General features: G+C 44.6%; 1 protein-coding gene across 1 annotated transcript in view; it reads left to right on the top strand.

Moving 5' to 3' along the window:
- Nucleotides 1-14,472, top strand: part of LOC124612798 (probable cytochrome P450 301a1, mitochondrial) — a 135,018-nt gene that overhangs the window by 72,867 nt on the left and 47,679 nt on the right. The window contains exons 5-7 of the mRNA XM_047141202.1: nucleotides 2,466-2,582; nucleotides 2,674-2,750; nucleotides 12,119-12,320. Coding sequence (XP_046997158.1) covers nucleotides 2,466-2,582; nucleotides 2,674-2,750; nucleotides 12,119-12,320 — 396 coding nt within the window. The remainder of the gene's footprint in view (nucleotides 1-2,465; nucleotides 2,583-2,673; nucleotides 2,751-12,118; nucleotides 12,321-14,472) is intronic.

Raw genomic sequence — 14,472 nt, 5'->3', positions numbered from 1 at the left:
ATTTTGACAATGCTCGGATAGTTTTGGACTTCACATAGGTAGAAAGCTAAAAATGTGAGTTCACAGTATGTTGTTGGCAGTACGTGGTCTCCTTGCATCTTACGCTGTGTAACAAATAGTAATGCCTGCAGATTAGCGAAACAAAAGGACGAGTGGCCTCGCGAATTCTGTCACTGAATGTCCCTTGTCTTACCAGAGGTCGGTCAGCGATCGAGGTACTCGTACTCGTCGATGCTACGAAAAATCTCCTCGTTTCTTGGGCATCCTTTTGTAATACTGCTTCTCAGTCACTTTGGTTCTAATCTTTTCGTGCTTCCCCATAGACCATGATTCGCTTCCTGCAGTAAAACGATATTGATGTGATAGTTACTTGTTCCATAGATCAAATTCACGGTAAACGTTATTATGTGGAATGTGTTAGTGGAGCAAACATAGAATATTTATATACAACTAAAAAAATAAAAGTGATATTTATATGGTTACATGCTGGACATCCACAGGTCTTCGGATTTTTTTTGTTTCTTTTATTACCTAATTGTTTCTCCTTAAGACTTCCTCTGAGGTATAGAAGGAGTTGTCAAGAAGCTTGTCTACATGCTGGCCATTTACAGGTTTTCTAGATTTCTTTTTATTAACTAAGTGATTCCACTCAATAATTCTTCTATGGTATAGGAGACGTTGTCAAGAAGAAACATGCTTAGTCCACATTTGAAAGCACTTTTGCTACCTGTCAGATATTTTATTTCATGGATAGATTGTCAAAACGTTTAATAGTGCATATATCACTTCTTTCCGTATCAAAGTTAGATTCATTGAAGGGTAATGCAGATCATTTTTTCCTTCATCAGCATTTTTGTTACTCTCAAACTTAGGTAAATTATTGATAATAAAATTCAAAAATGTGTAAATTAATTGTGAAGCTACGTAAAGAGATACCTGCAAGATGTACATGTCTGAATTCACACATAATTCTGATTACTTTCTTCTGTGCAGTTAATTTTTGCGTAAGTGAGGAGTTACCCTAGAATATTATTCCATAAGACATCAGTGAATGAAAAAATGCAAAATACGATAACTCATTGACTTCTATACCCTAAAAGTTGGCAATTATTCTTATGGAAGATGTAACTCAAACTAACTCTTTAGCAAGTATACAATATGTTTTTTCCTGTTTTAGTTTTCATCAATGTGCACAATTAAGATAGTAAATTTTCTACTGTGTTTATTATTTCTTGTTGGTACATTAGGTTAACAGAAGGTGGAATATTTCTGATAGTGCAAAACTGGATGTCAAAGTTTAGAGCTAGTCCATTTGTGTAATATAAAGCAAGAACAGTAGCGGACCAATTATCGAACCATGTGGGATGTCCATTGGGGGGGACTGAACAGCGAGCTCATCGTCCCATCGGATTAGGGAAGTACGGCGAAGGAAGGCGCCGTCATAGGATTAGCCAAGCGGTCTAAGGCGCTGCAGTCACGGACTATGCGGCTGGTCACGGCAGAGGTTCCAGTCCTCCGTCAGGCATGGGTGTGTGTGTTTGTCCTTAGGATAATTTAGGTTAAGTAGTGTGTAAGCTTAGGGACTGATGACCTTAGCAGTTAAGTCCCATAAGATTTCAAACACATTTGAACATTAACACACATTTGGCGAACAAAATCGACCGTGCCCCTTCACAGGAACTGTCCTGGCATTTACCTGAAACGATTAATGAAAATCAAGGAAACCCTAAATGAGGGTGGCCGGGCGCGGGTTTGAACCGTCGTCCTCCCGAATGCGAGTCCACTGTGCTAACAACGGCGGCAACTCGCTTGGACGTCCATTGTAAATTCTTCCAATGCAAATGATGTGATGTCCCTCTTTGTATTTCTCAGATAGCCTTATTTCTGAAATAAGAACTAAGCCAGGCATTTTCTGAACTACATATTCCGTAAAAACTTTACTTCTCTAACATAATATTATGACTGACCCTCTCCAAAGTTTTCAATAAGTCACAGAAGATCCCCACTTGTTGATAGTTTATCATTTAAGGTTTTTATTATGTGCTCAATAAATTTATGAATAGCTGACTTAGTAATACGGCCGTTTTGATGTTCAAACTGTGACTGGCTAATGACCGTATTACTAGACAGGTGTATGACGGGCCCTGGAGTACATTACCTTCCCAGAAATTTTAAAAGGAGTAAGGCGTGTCAATGGGCATATGTTATTGACGTCTACTGTATCACACTTTTCATAGAGAGGCCTAATAATGACATATTTCAGTTTATCTGGGAAATCACCCTGAGTTGATCATGAATTTCATATGTACTAACAACATAACTTATTATAGCCCAACAACATTTTAGTGTGTTATGTGAGATATTGTCCGCCCAATACGAATATTACTTTTTAGAGTCATGATGATCTCCGTTATTTCAGATGGGGTTCATATTGTGACGAACAGTGTGGTGTGGTCTTGTTGCAGTCAGGGGGAGCAGTGGTACGAATTTAGGAAGAGAGTGAACCAGCCCATGATGCAGCCGCGTTCCACCAAACTGTATATCCCGTCCATCAACCAGGTCGCCCAGGACTTCACCGACAGGTGAGGGTATTTGGTGACACGAGTCCTAGGAATAGAGTAACAGCGCTTTACTAGGCAAGGTCTTCATTATCTTTGATCTTCACTTTTTCAGAATGCTCGCTATCAGGGACGAGAATATGAAGATGCCTGCAGACTTCGTGAATGAACTGAACAAGTGGGCATTAGAATGTGAGTGACAAATTTCTGTTCTTGTGTCTGTAAGAAAGCGAAGGTAAACTACATGTCGTGTTCTTAGAACTAATATTTCGGTTATTGTTTCTTCATTGGAAGAAGCACTTCCAGTGGTTGAAGACAGAATGAGAAAGGATTGTAGCCCATCCACGATGTTATTCGACCTGTTCATTAAGCAGTCAGCAAAGGAAATTCGGAGAGGGAAATAAAGTTCAGAGAGAAGAAATAAAAATTTTGAGACTTGTTAATGGTATTGTAATTAAATCAGAGAAAGCAAAGGACTTGGGCCAGTAGTTGAATGGAATGAATAGTGTCTTGAAAAGAGATTATAAGATTAATATTAAAAAAAGTAAAGCAGACGACGGAATGTGATCTAATTAAATCATGTGATTCTGAAGGAATCAGAATACGGAATGTGATGCCAAAGTGGTAGATGAGTTTTGTTGTTTACGTAGCAAAAGACTGGTAATGACCGAAGTAGAAAATATACAAAATGAATCCTAGCCTTTTACGGACGCGAAACGTGGACGATAAGCACTTCGGACTAGAAAAAAATAGAAGTTTTGTTGCATGGTGCTACAAAAGAATGCTAATCATTGGATGGGTAGATCAAATAACAAATGAGAAGGTACTGATTCGAATTGGAAGGTAAAAGAAATTTATAGTATAACTTGTTTAAAAGAAGGAGTTGGTTGATAGGAAACATAATTAGGAATTAAGGGAGCGTCACTTCGGGAAAATGTTTGGGTGGAGGGGGGGATAGGATATGGTCGTAGGGACACTCACAATGGTCCCTAAGGAGACAACTGAAGCTGAGCGGCTTAACACTCTCTCAGTTAAATGAACTTGAATGTCCGACAAGTCTCAGGTAGGATACATGACGGCTATGTTTATCCAAAATAGTCAATTATAAAGTTTTTAAGCATTCTTCCATCCGGAAAAATACATACAATTGTTCTCTCTCTACTCCCATATGGGCGGGTTTGTATCTCAGAGGCCGCTGGCTCGACTCATGCAATGAAGTGTCTTTCAAAGTTTTCGCGAATTTTCCATTGTTTAACGTGTACCGACTGACATTCTGCTCGTGTCTGGGTCACACTAGGGAGAAGTATCGTCATTTTTCTCGCTCTGCAGGTACCCCAACTAGCCTGAATAATACAAGGTGGGGCAAATAAAAGTGGCGCGGAGAACAGAGTTCCAGGGTACAATGAAATACAGCAGAGGAAAGGAAATACAATACTGATCTGACCATAGAAGATGTTGGAAGTGACTACCATTCATCTCTTGGCACTTTTGGGATTTTATCAGGAAGTTGCTCCTCCTTCGAATGTGAGTGTTTATGTTGTCCTTAGCGTAAGTTAGTTTAAGTTAGATTAAGTAGTGCGTAAGCCTGGGGACTGAGGACGTCAGCAGTTTGGTCCCATAGTCCTTACCATAAATTCCAATTCCAGGAAGTTGCTGAAGTTGGGTCGAAGCTGGACTGCTGGAATTGCTGTAGTCTCATTCGGATCGTTCTGCTGCAGTTCTTGAAGACTGTGAGGGTTGTAGCAATACAGCTTAGACCTCAGGGCTCCACACAAAAAGTAATCGCAAACTGACAGTTCAAGTGACCTGGGTGGCCAGCTAGGGCCATGACGAGTCTGACCTCTGCTATAAACTCTGTCAGGAATGAAGACTGTGTAAATGTGTTCCAAAGTTCTGACGGCTGTATGGGCAGTTCCTCCATCCTGTTGAAAGTAACTGCAGGTCTTTTCCTCCTCCATTAACGCTGCCACAAATTCATTTCCAATCATGCACACTCGTCTGGGCCACTTTTATTTGTCCCACCCTGTATATACGCATTGGAAACCAGGGGACGACAATTTTCCATATCTTCGTTGATTTCCAAGTAGAGTACAAGTATCACCCGTCTCCACCCTTTTCAACCACCTCAGCACACTACTTCGACCATAACTCTGTGTCTCCCATCAGCCTCCCTCACATCAAGTTTACACATCTTTCACCAAAAATTTCATTTTAATGTATGGAATTTCACCTTAACAAGCATATCATGTTACACACATTTCATTGGTTCGAGCCTCATAGACGCACGTCTTTCACGCATTGCGTTATAAATCCCTCACAATTCATTTTCATCTACATCCCCATGCTCATATCTTCAGCTTTTTGTTTTCTATTTTGACTATTTATGTCCCCATTTTTCTAATCTATACTGTCAATGTTCCACTCGTAAGTAGCCGTGGTGTCCTGACCTTCATTTCTTACATATTCCATCCTCACAATCGCATTCAGCACATCAAGACGCTTCATTCGAACCCAAACTCGATAAGGTAGAGTCAATTTTGTATGAATTCATGTAAGCGATATGCAAATCTAATAAGTAAATCGCAAGTGCCCGCTGAGGTTGAAAAAGTCGAGGCTGGCGTACACAACATGATGGCCACAGGAATTTTCATTCTAGGGAGGCGGCCAGGCCCTGGAAGTTCCGTCCCTTTAGAGGGGTGGGTCGGCGCACACCTATTTCGGCTGAAGCGACCACCCAGAGAGATGACAGCTTTTGCCAGAGCGAAGGGGTAACGACTCCCATGTTCGACTTAAAAGCAAATTCTGCTACATTGTGTGGGAGCGCCCAGAAGACGCATTTTTTTCATGGACAGACTACATAATTATGGGGAGTTCTCACAGGACGGTATACGACTAACGGAGATGCTACAGATTTCCGCATTGGTCGACTTAAACGAAACGTCGCTCTCCTGTTTAATAGAGCAATGCTATTTGGCGGAATATTTCTGATGCAAAGAGCCAGAGGAGGAGGGAAGACAGTGAATGATATACCCTTGCAACTTTTCCAGAAAAAGGAGCCATTCTGTTGTCGATCTTGGAGTGGGAACACGTAACGACAGCGAGTGCGCTCGTATATGTAAGCAAAGAGCGAGGAACAAAGTCTCTCCTCACTACTTCACTGGGAGAGCACCTCTGTCATTAGCAAATCGGAGTGATACTCTATACTGAGTCGCTCGCGATTAAGCATTGTTCGCTGTCTTGGCCGCCACACTTATTGTGCAGTGTGAACACAGACAGAGTACTAATTAAACGCCCTCGAGCGAATATTGAGTGGCATCGTGGTGGACTGGTTATCTGACCGGTGTACCACGCCACGACAAGGGGCGGAGAGGAGTCCTTGACTTCATCAAGGCGTAGGGAGAGTTTGATTGGTGATCAATCCAGATAGAAAGAGATAATTCAGTTATTTGTCAACAGCGAGCGACGCAGGCAGCAGTCGTCGCAGCTCACGGTATTGTGCTCTACAGCGTATGCGAGCCCCATCTGTCCTCCATAACAGTACACTCCATTACATTTCTCACGCGACGGCCTTGGCCGTACCTAGAAAAGTTATTCAAGTTGCGTACGCTGGCTCACAGCCACTCTGCCGAGTAAATAACATTCTTAAAGAAAATGGAGAAAAGAACCTTTCCATACTTTGTAAATAATAGCATTCCTATCCATAAGAGGCAATCTACTGTTCCTTAAAGAATCTGGAATTTTATTAATTTATAAGAAAAAGTTTCACTAGATTTCTCAGAATTTTTTGCAATAAATAATATTGTTCGTTCGTTTAATGTTTTTCTTACACTAACTAGCAATACTCCAGTGCCCAAGTATTCCACTATCTACGTAAGAATATACACTACTGGCTATTAAAATTGCTACACCACGAAGATAACATGCTACAGACGCGAAATTTAACCGACAGGAAGAAGATGATGTCATACGCAAATGATTAGCTTTTCAGAGCATTCACACAAGGTTGGCGCCGGTGGCGACACCTACAACGTGCTGAGATGATTCCAACCGATATCTCATACACAAACAGCAGTCGACCGGCGTTGCCTGGTGAAACGTTGTTGTGATGCCTCGTGTAAGGAGGAGAAATGCGTACCATCACGTTTCCGACTTTGATCAAGGTCGGATTGTAGCCTATCGCGATTACGGTTTATCGTATCGCGATATTGCTCCTCGCGTTGGTCGAGATCCAATGACTGTTAGCAGAATATGGAATCGGTGGGTCCAGGGGTGTAATACGGAACGCCGTGCTGGATCCCAACGGCCTCGTATCACTAGCAGTCGAGGTGCCAGGCATCTTATCCGCATGGCTGTAACGGATCGTGCAGCCACATCTCGATCCCTGAGTAAACAGATGGGGACGTTTGCAAGACGACAACCATCTGCACGAACAGTTCGACGACGTTTGCAGCAGCATGGACTATCAGCTCGAAGACCATGGCTGCGGTTACCCTTGACGCTGCATCACAGACAGGAGCGCGTGCGATGGTGTACTCAACGACGAACCTGGGTGCACGAATGGCAAAACGTCATTTTTTCGGATGAATCCAGGTTCTGTTTACAGCATCATGATGTTCGCATCCGTATTTGGCGACATCGCGATGAACGCACATTGGAAGCGTGTATTCGACATCGCCACACTGGCGTATCGCCCAGCGTGATGGTATGGGATGCCATTGGTTACACGTCTCGGTCACCTCTTGTTTGCATTGACGGCACTTTGAACAGTGGACGTTACATTTCAGATGTGTTACGATCCGTGGCTCCACCCTTCATTCGATCGCTGCGAAACCCTACATTTCAGCAGGATAATGCACGACTGCATGTTGCAGGTCCTGTACGGGCCCTTCTGGATACAGAAAATGTTCGACTGCTGCCCTGGCCCGCACATTCTCCAGATCTCTCACCAATTAAAAACGTCTGGTCAATGGTGGCCGAGCAACTGGCTCGTCACAATACGCCAGTCACTACTCTTGGTGAAATGTGGTATCGTGTTGAAGCTGCATGGGCAGCTGTACCTGCACACGCCATCCAAGCGCTGTCTGACTCAATGCCCAGGCGTATCAAGGCCGCTATTACGGGTAGTGGTGGTTCTTCTGGGTACTGATTTGTCAGGATCTATGCACCCAAACTGCGTGAAAATGTAGTCACATGTCAGTTCTAGTATTATATATTTGTCCAATTGATACCCGTTTATCATCTGCATTTCTTCTTGGTGTAGCAATTTTAATGGCCAGTAGTGTAGAATATTTTTGCGTCTTTTCCTTTCAGCGGGCGACTCGGGAAGATATTTGTTGCTGAATGTTTTTCAAGCATTTCTTGTTCGTACATTAGGAGCGTCTGTCTGACTTCTGTAGGAGTGTGAGGTGGAAATTGTTTCATGCAGGAGCCATTGCGCAACTTGATAAAAATAAAACACATACACTGTACAATCTCTGCGCATATCTTATGTTGTATTATTAGGCACTCACTTCACCCTACGTTAAAATCATTCTGAAAACATTGACAAGTGTGATTATTATAAGTAATTGTGGCATGTAAGGAAATAACGGGTCAGGTGCCAAAAAAGGGGAAAATTAGAGTTATCGGCAAAATTCCGCAGTAAATGCCAAGGTCAATAAAACATATTCTGACACGAGCGCCACAATAGCGGGAGAAAGTGTTTATAGTTGTCTAAAGATAGCATTCGTGTTTAAGATCAGACTTAATGTTCAATAAAGGATTGTTTGCCAATTCTCTGTCAGTGGTTCAAATGGCTCTAAGCACTATGGGACTCAACACCTGAGTTCATCAGTCCCGTAGAACTTAGAACTACTTAAACCTAACCGAGCGAGGTGGCGCAGTGGTTAGACACTGGACTCGCATTCGGGAGGACGACGGTTCAATCCCGCGTCCGGCCATCCTGATTTAGGTTTTCCGTGATTTCCCTAAATCACTCCAGGCAAATGCCGGGGTGGTTCCTCTGAAAGGGCACGGCCGACTTCCTTCCCCATCCTTCCCTAATCCGATGAGACCGATGACCACGCTGTCTGGTCTCCTTCCCCAAACCAACCAACCAACCAACTTAAACCTAACTAACCTAAGGACTTCGCACACATCCATGCCTGAGGCAGGATTCGAACCTGCGGTCGCGCAGTCCAGACTGAAGTGCCTAGAACCACTCAGCCATCTCTGTTAGTGTCTTGGCGACGTGCGCTTGGATGAATTGTTGACAGTTGAAGTAGTTCTGTGGTTTATTTGCAACAATAGGACATTGCTGAAGTAATTATTAAATGCATATAATACATAATATTGCATAATGGAAAGAAAAATCCGCACTAGAACGGAGGAAGAGAGGTGAAGGTAGTGTTCACAGTAAGAGCGAGAAACTAGGCAGCGAAGGAAAGGAATATACTCGAAAGAGCAATTCTGTGGTACCAGCTAAAGAGGCTCCCGAGCACCTGGTAGACATTAACTGTCATTTTAACAATTATTATAAAGTTTGGAATCGACATAGGGAATTATAATGTATTTAAATGTGTTTAATTTATTATTGAAACGATTTTCATATCGACAAAAATCATCGTTGTGATTATGAGGTCATAGTTAACTACTTGCATTGAATCAGATCGTGATTTTGCTCGCATTCAGAGACAAAAGAGGCTAACGGTGAGTAAAGTTCCAAAAGATTGAGTTACCTTCATCTCTAAATCCACGCATGCCTTACCATTCACAGTGACTGGTACCTAGAAAGAGATTACTACGATTTTAAGTCAGCTGCTGAAAAATATATGAATTTCACGTGTGCATAGAGCGCAGTGCATCAGACTTACTGCTGAACAGTTAGGGGTTTTGCAAGTTCGGTCAACTCTCGATGCAATTGAAGAAGTCAAACAAATTTGCATCTTGAAGAGGACTGTGAAATCTTCTGATGTTCAACAGACACAGCTGAAACCACTACACGGTGAACTTAGGTTGTCTCAAGAAAGGAGAAGTTAAAATGATTCCATTTGTAAAAAAAAAAAAAAAAAAAGGGAGTAAATGGTTTTACAATAACCTTGTGAAATGAGTGAAAATGGAGCACTTGTACCGTTATTTTGGTTGAAGCCATCTCATTTTCTTCAAATTTTGTGGCATTTTGATCTTAAACCTATTGACGTAGAATAAAAACACATATATGATATGAAAATTGTACAGTTTTTGTGTTTGTATTATGATCTCCAACTTTTACACTGCTGTTGTATAGCTGCTGTACACATTTTGTTGATTATCTCTAAACCAGATTTTTGGTGCTTGGCGCAGTATTTACTTACATTCCACAATTTACTTTGTGGCGCTGGACATTCGTATGTTAGCTCGCGAATATTAGGCTGTACTGGGGATAACTGGTGTCCACATAAACATGGGATCCTGTAAGGCTACGTTCAGCACTTGTTCATGGTGCCCATGTCGACACTGCTGTCAATGCTTACATCAGTAGAGCCGTCTTGAGTGGTGTGCTGTTAGTTTCATTTTATGTGTTGTGTGACGTTAGATTCTTGTCTCGTTAGCGTTTTTCCTTTCCTTTTTTTTAACCAGAATCAAATGATGGTATATGTCGAGATCGATATTACTGTACGTGCTGCGCTATAAACTGGAAACTACATAAAAATTGCTATTAAAGCTATGATGATACACTCCTGGAAGCCGGCCGAAGTGGCCGCGCGGTTCTGGCGCTGCAGTCTGGAACCGCGAGACCGCTACGGTCGCAGGTTCGAATCCTGCCTCGGGCATGGATGTGTGTGATGTCCTTAGGTTAGTTAGGTTTAACTAGTTCTAAGTTCTAGGGGACTAATGACCTCAGCAGTTGAGTCCCGTAGTGCTCAGAGCCATTTGAACCATTTGAACACTCCTGGAAACTGAAATAAGAACACCGTGAATTCATTGTCCCAGGAAGGGGAAACTTTATTGACACATTCCTGGGGTCAGATACATCACATGATCACACTGACAGAACCACAGGCACATAGACACAGGCAACAGAGCATGCACAATGTCGGCACTAGTACAGTGTATATCCACCTTTCGCAGCAATGCAGGCTGCTATTCTCCCATGGAGACGATCGTAGAGATGCTGGATGTAGTCCTGTGGAACGGCTTGCCATGCCATTTCCACCTGGCGCCTCAGTTGGACCAGCGTTCGTGCTGGACGTGCAGACCGCGTGAGACGACGCTTCATCCAGTCCCAAACATGCTCAATGGGGGACAGATCCGGAGATCTTGCTGGCCAGGGTAGTTGACTTACACCTTCTAGAGCACGTTGGGTGGCACGGGATACATGCGGACGTGCATTGTCCTGTTGGAACAGCAAGTTCCCTTGCCGGTCTAGGAATGGTAGAACGATGGGTTCGATGACGGTTTGGATGTACCGTGCACTATTCAGTGTCCCCTCGACGATCACCAGTGGTGTACGGCAAGTGTAGGAGATCGCTCCCCACACCATGATGCCGGGTGTTGGCCCTGTGTGCCTCGGTCGTATGCAGTCCTGATTGTGGCGCTCACCTGCACGGCGCCAAACACACATACGACCATTATTGGCACCAAGGCAGAAGCGACTCTCATCGCTGAAGACGACACGTCTCCATTCGTCCCTCCATTCACGCCTGTCGCGACACCACTGGAGGCGGGCTGCACGATGTTGGGGCGTGAGCGGAAGACGGCCTAACGGTGTGCGGGACCGTAGCCCAGCTTCATGGAGACGGTTGCGAATGGTCCTCGCCGATACCCCAGGAGCAACAGTGTCCCTAATTTGCTGGGAAGTGGCGGTGCGGTCCCCTACGGCACAGCGTAGGGTCCTACGGTCTTGGCGTGCATCTGTGCGTCGCTGCGGTCCGGTCCCAGGTCGACGGGCACGTGCACCTTCCGCCGACCACTGGCGACAACATCGATGTACTGTGGAGACCTCACGCCCCACGTGTTGAGCAATTCGGAGGTACGTCCACCCGGCCTCCCGCATGCCCACTATACGCCCTCGCTCAAAGTCCGTCAACTGCACATACGGTTCACGTCCACGCTGTCGCGGCATGCTACCAGTGTTAAAGACTGCGATGGAGCTCCGTATGCCACGGCAAACTGGCTGACACTGACGGCGGCGGTGCACAAATGCTGCGCAGCTAGCGCCATTCGACGGCCAACACCGCGGTTCCTGGTGTGTCCGCTGTGCCGTGCGTGTGATCATTGCTTGTACAGCCCTCTCGCAGTGTCCGGAGCAAGTATGGTGGGTCTGACACACCGGTGTCAATGTGTTCTTTTTTCCATTTCCAGGAGTGTAGGTGTAACCATAGGAACACTTATCTCGCCAATGCACCATAAATTTAAGGCTTTCCCCAAGAACGATTTTTGGTTGGTTTGCGAAAGGCAAGCGTCATGTAAGACTGGAATAATGTTTCCTTTAATACCTGCACATGTTCGGAACTGAATGTTTGTGGTTTTACCTTCATGTTGCCGGCACTCGATTACCATCGTGCTGCTTGACTTACGTAACAACAGCCATTTCCTTGCAGCCATTTCCCTGGTGGCCCTGGACACGCGCCTCGGCTGCCTGGATGGCAACCTGGCCCCAGATTCAGAACCTCAGCGGATGATCGAGGCGGCGCACACCGCGTTCGACTGCATGCACAAACTGGACGTGAGGCCCTCGCCCTGGAAGTACATCAGCACGCCCGCCTGGAGACGCATGGTCAAGGCGCAGGACTACTTCTATCTGTAAGTGAGTAGGCCTAAACTGCGCGCTTTGTACCAGCACTCAAGTTCGACATGGGAAACATGTTACAATTACTCTAGACTAGAGGTTATAATGCCAGCCTGCCTTAAGTATAGTCGCCTGCTGAGATCAGTGTTCCTGTGTCAGTACCTAACCAATCCCTCAGTCATGTAGAGCCAAGGACGGTAGCAAAGTTAGTGAATTATTCGGTCACAGCAACTGCTTCTAGTATAGACTCAAAGGGAGACATTAACGCTACGCGTGTGAGTGGGAAGTAGGGGTGGCGATGGAGAGGGTCGGGGGAGGGGGGGGGGGCAAACGGAACAGTCAAGTGGGCAATTAACGCCCAGTCCAGTGCTTCGTCTCCTGTATACCATCTCTAGTGAGGCTTTTCCGTGCATGCTGGTGCATGGTGACCGTTAAAAAAATTACTGTTGCCTCTGCCATGCATAGGCCCTGATCTACTATAGGATCAGCACAGGTTCAAATGGCTCTGAGCACTATGGGACTTAACATCTGAGGTCATCAGTCCCCTAGACTTACAATTACTTAAACCTAACTAACCTAAGGACATCACATACATCCATGCCGAGGCAGGATTCGAACCTGCGACCGCAGCGGTCGCGCGGCTCCCGACTGAAACGCCTAAACTCGCTCGGCCACACTGGCCGGCATCAGCAGAGGATATGCATGCTTGATGTTGTCTGTGGTGTCACCGCCAGACACCACACTTGCTAGGTGGTAGCCTTTAAATCGGCCGCGGTCCGTTAGTATACGTCGGACCCGCGTGTCGCCACTATCAGTGATGGCAGACCGAGCGCCGCCACACGGCAGGTCTAGAGAGACTCCCTAGCACTCGCCACAGTTGTACAACCGACTTTGCTAGCGATGGTTCACTGTATACAGACGCTCTCAATTGCAGAGACGACAGTTTAGCATAGCCTTCAGCTACGTCATTTGCTACGACCTAGCAAGGCGCCATATTCAGTTACCACGAATGTATTATGAACAGATAATATTGTGAATCATGTAACGACAAGAGCGACGTTCATCATTAATGGATTAAAGTTAATTATCAAACTAATTACGTCCGCTTTCTGAATTCTAATTCCTTGTCATGTTCCAGGCCTCACGTCAGTATAGTTCTTCCCTCCTCACGCCAGCCTGCGTGAGCTAAAACGCGTGCATTTCGGCCTCCTCTCGTAACACGGTGTTGGCTCTTCTGCCAACACTACATTGTCATATCTCTAGGATCGTGCACCCATTAACATGTTCCCGTCGAGAAAGTAGAGGACTAAGTCAATAAAAAAACATAAGGGCATACAAGAAATAGTGTTGCAGGGTCTTCCGTAGAGAAAAAGACTCTCCTAGACAATGTGATAGAGCGAGTGACGGAACTAAAGTATTGTGCCAAGTTTGTTATTACATCTTAAAAGAAAATATGTTTAAGATGTTATGACTTATTACTGTAGACTAGAGGTTATAATGCCTGCCTTCCTTAAGTATAGTCGCCTTCTGCGATCAGTGTTACTCTGTCAGTACCTACCCAATCCCTCGGCCATGCAGACCCAAGGACGGTAGCAAAGTTAGCAGAATTAGAAGAAGAAGAGGAAGGTGTAATTAGATGAATGACAAACACTAACCTCACTTAACGAAGGTTTAGTCAGCACTTGCACATACAAGAGCGCGGAGCGAACTGCCTCCGGCCAGAACACATACATTATACAGCTACAGACCTTTCCAGTACAATGATTCCTGATATTTGTGGATACGTCTAGAATGTACTCGAACCGAATACAGAAAGTAAAATTGGACAGTTCAGGCGAGTTTTGATCTCACAACCCTTCATGCAACATTTTAGTATCATAACCACCACAGTGCTATTCGATTTCTTCTGCGACAATATGTAAGGACCACTTCATTTAGGATCTGAGGCATTGACATTAGCATATCTGTATCTTTTTTTTGTAAATATTTGATATGTCTTTTTCTTTTATGACATATTCTACAACCTTGAACATCAAATGGTTCAAATCGCTCTGAGCACTTAGGTCAGCAACCCCCCAGAACTTAGAGCTACTTAAACCTAACTAACCTAAGGACATCACACACATCCATGCCCGAGGCAGGATTCGAACCTGCGACCGTAGCAGT

The sequence above is a fragment of the Schistocerca americana genome, chromosome 4, assembly GCF_021461395.2.
Source record: "Schistocerca americana isolate TAMUIC-IGC-003095 chromosome 4, iqSchAmer2.1, whole genome shotgun sequence".
NCBI classification, from domain to species: domain Eukaryota; kingdom Metazoa; phylum Arthropoda; class Insecta; order Orthoptera; family Acrididae; genus Schistocerca; species Schistocerca americana.
Note: the sequence above shows the minus strand (reverse complement) of the source record. Positions and strands in the feature narration are given on the sequence as shown.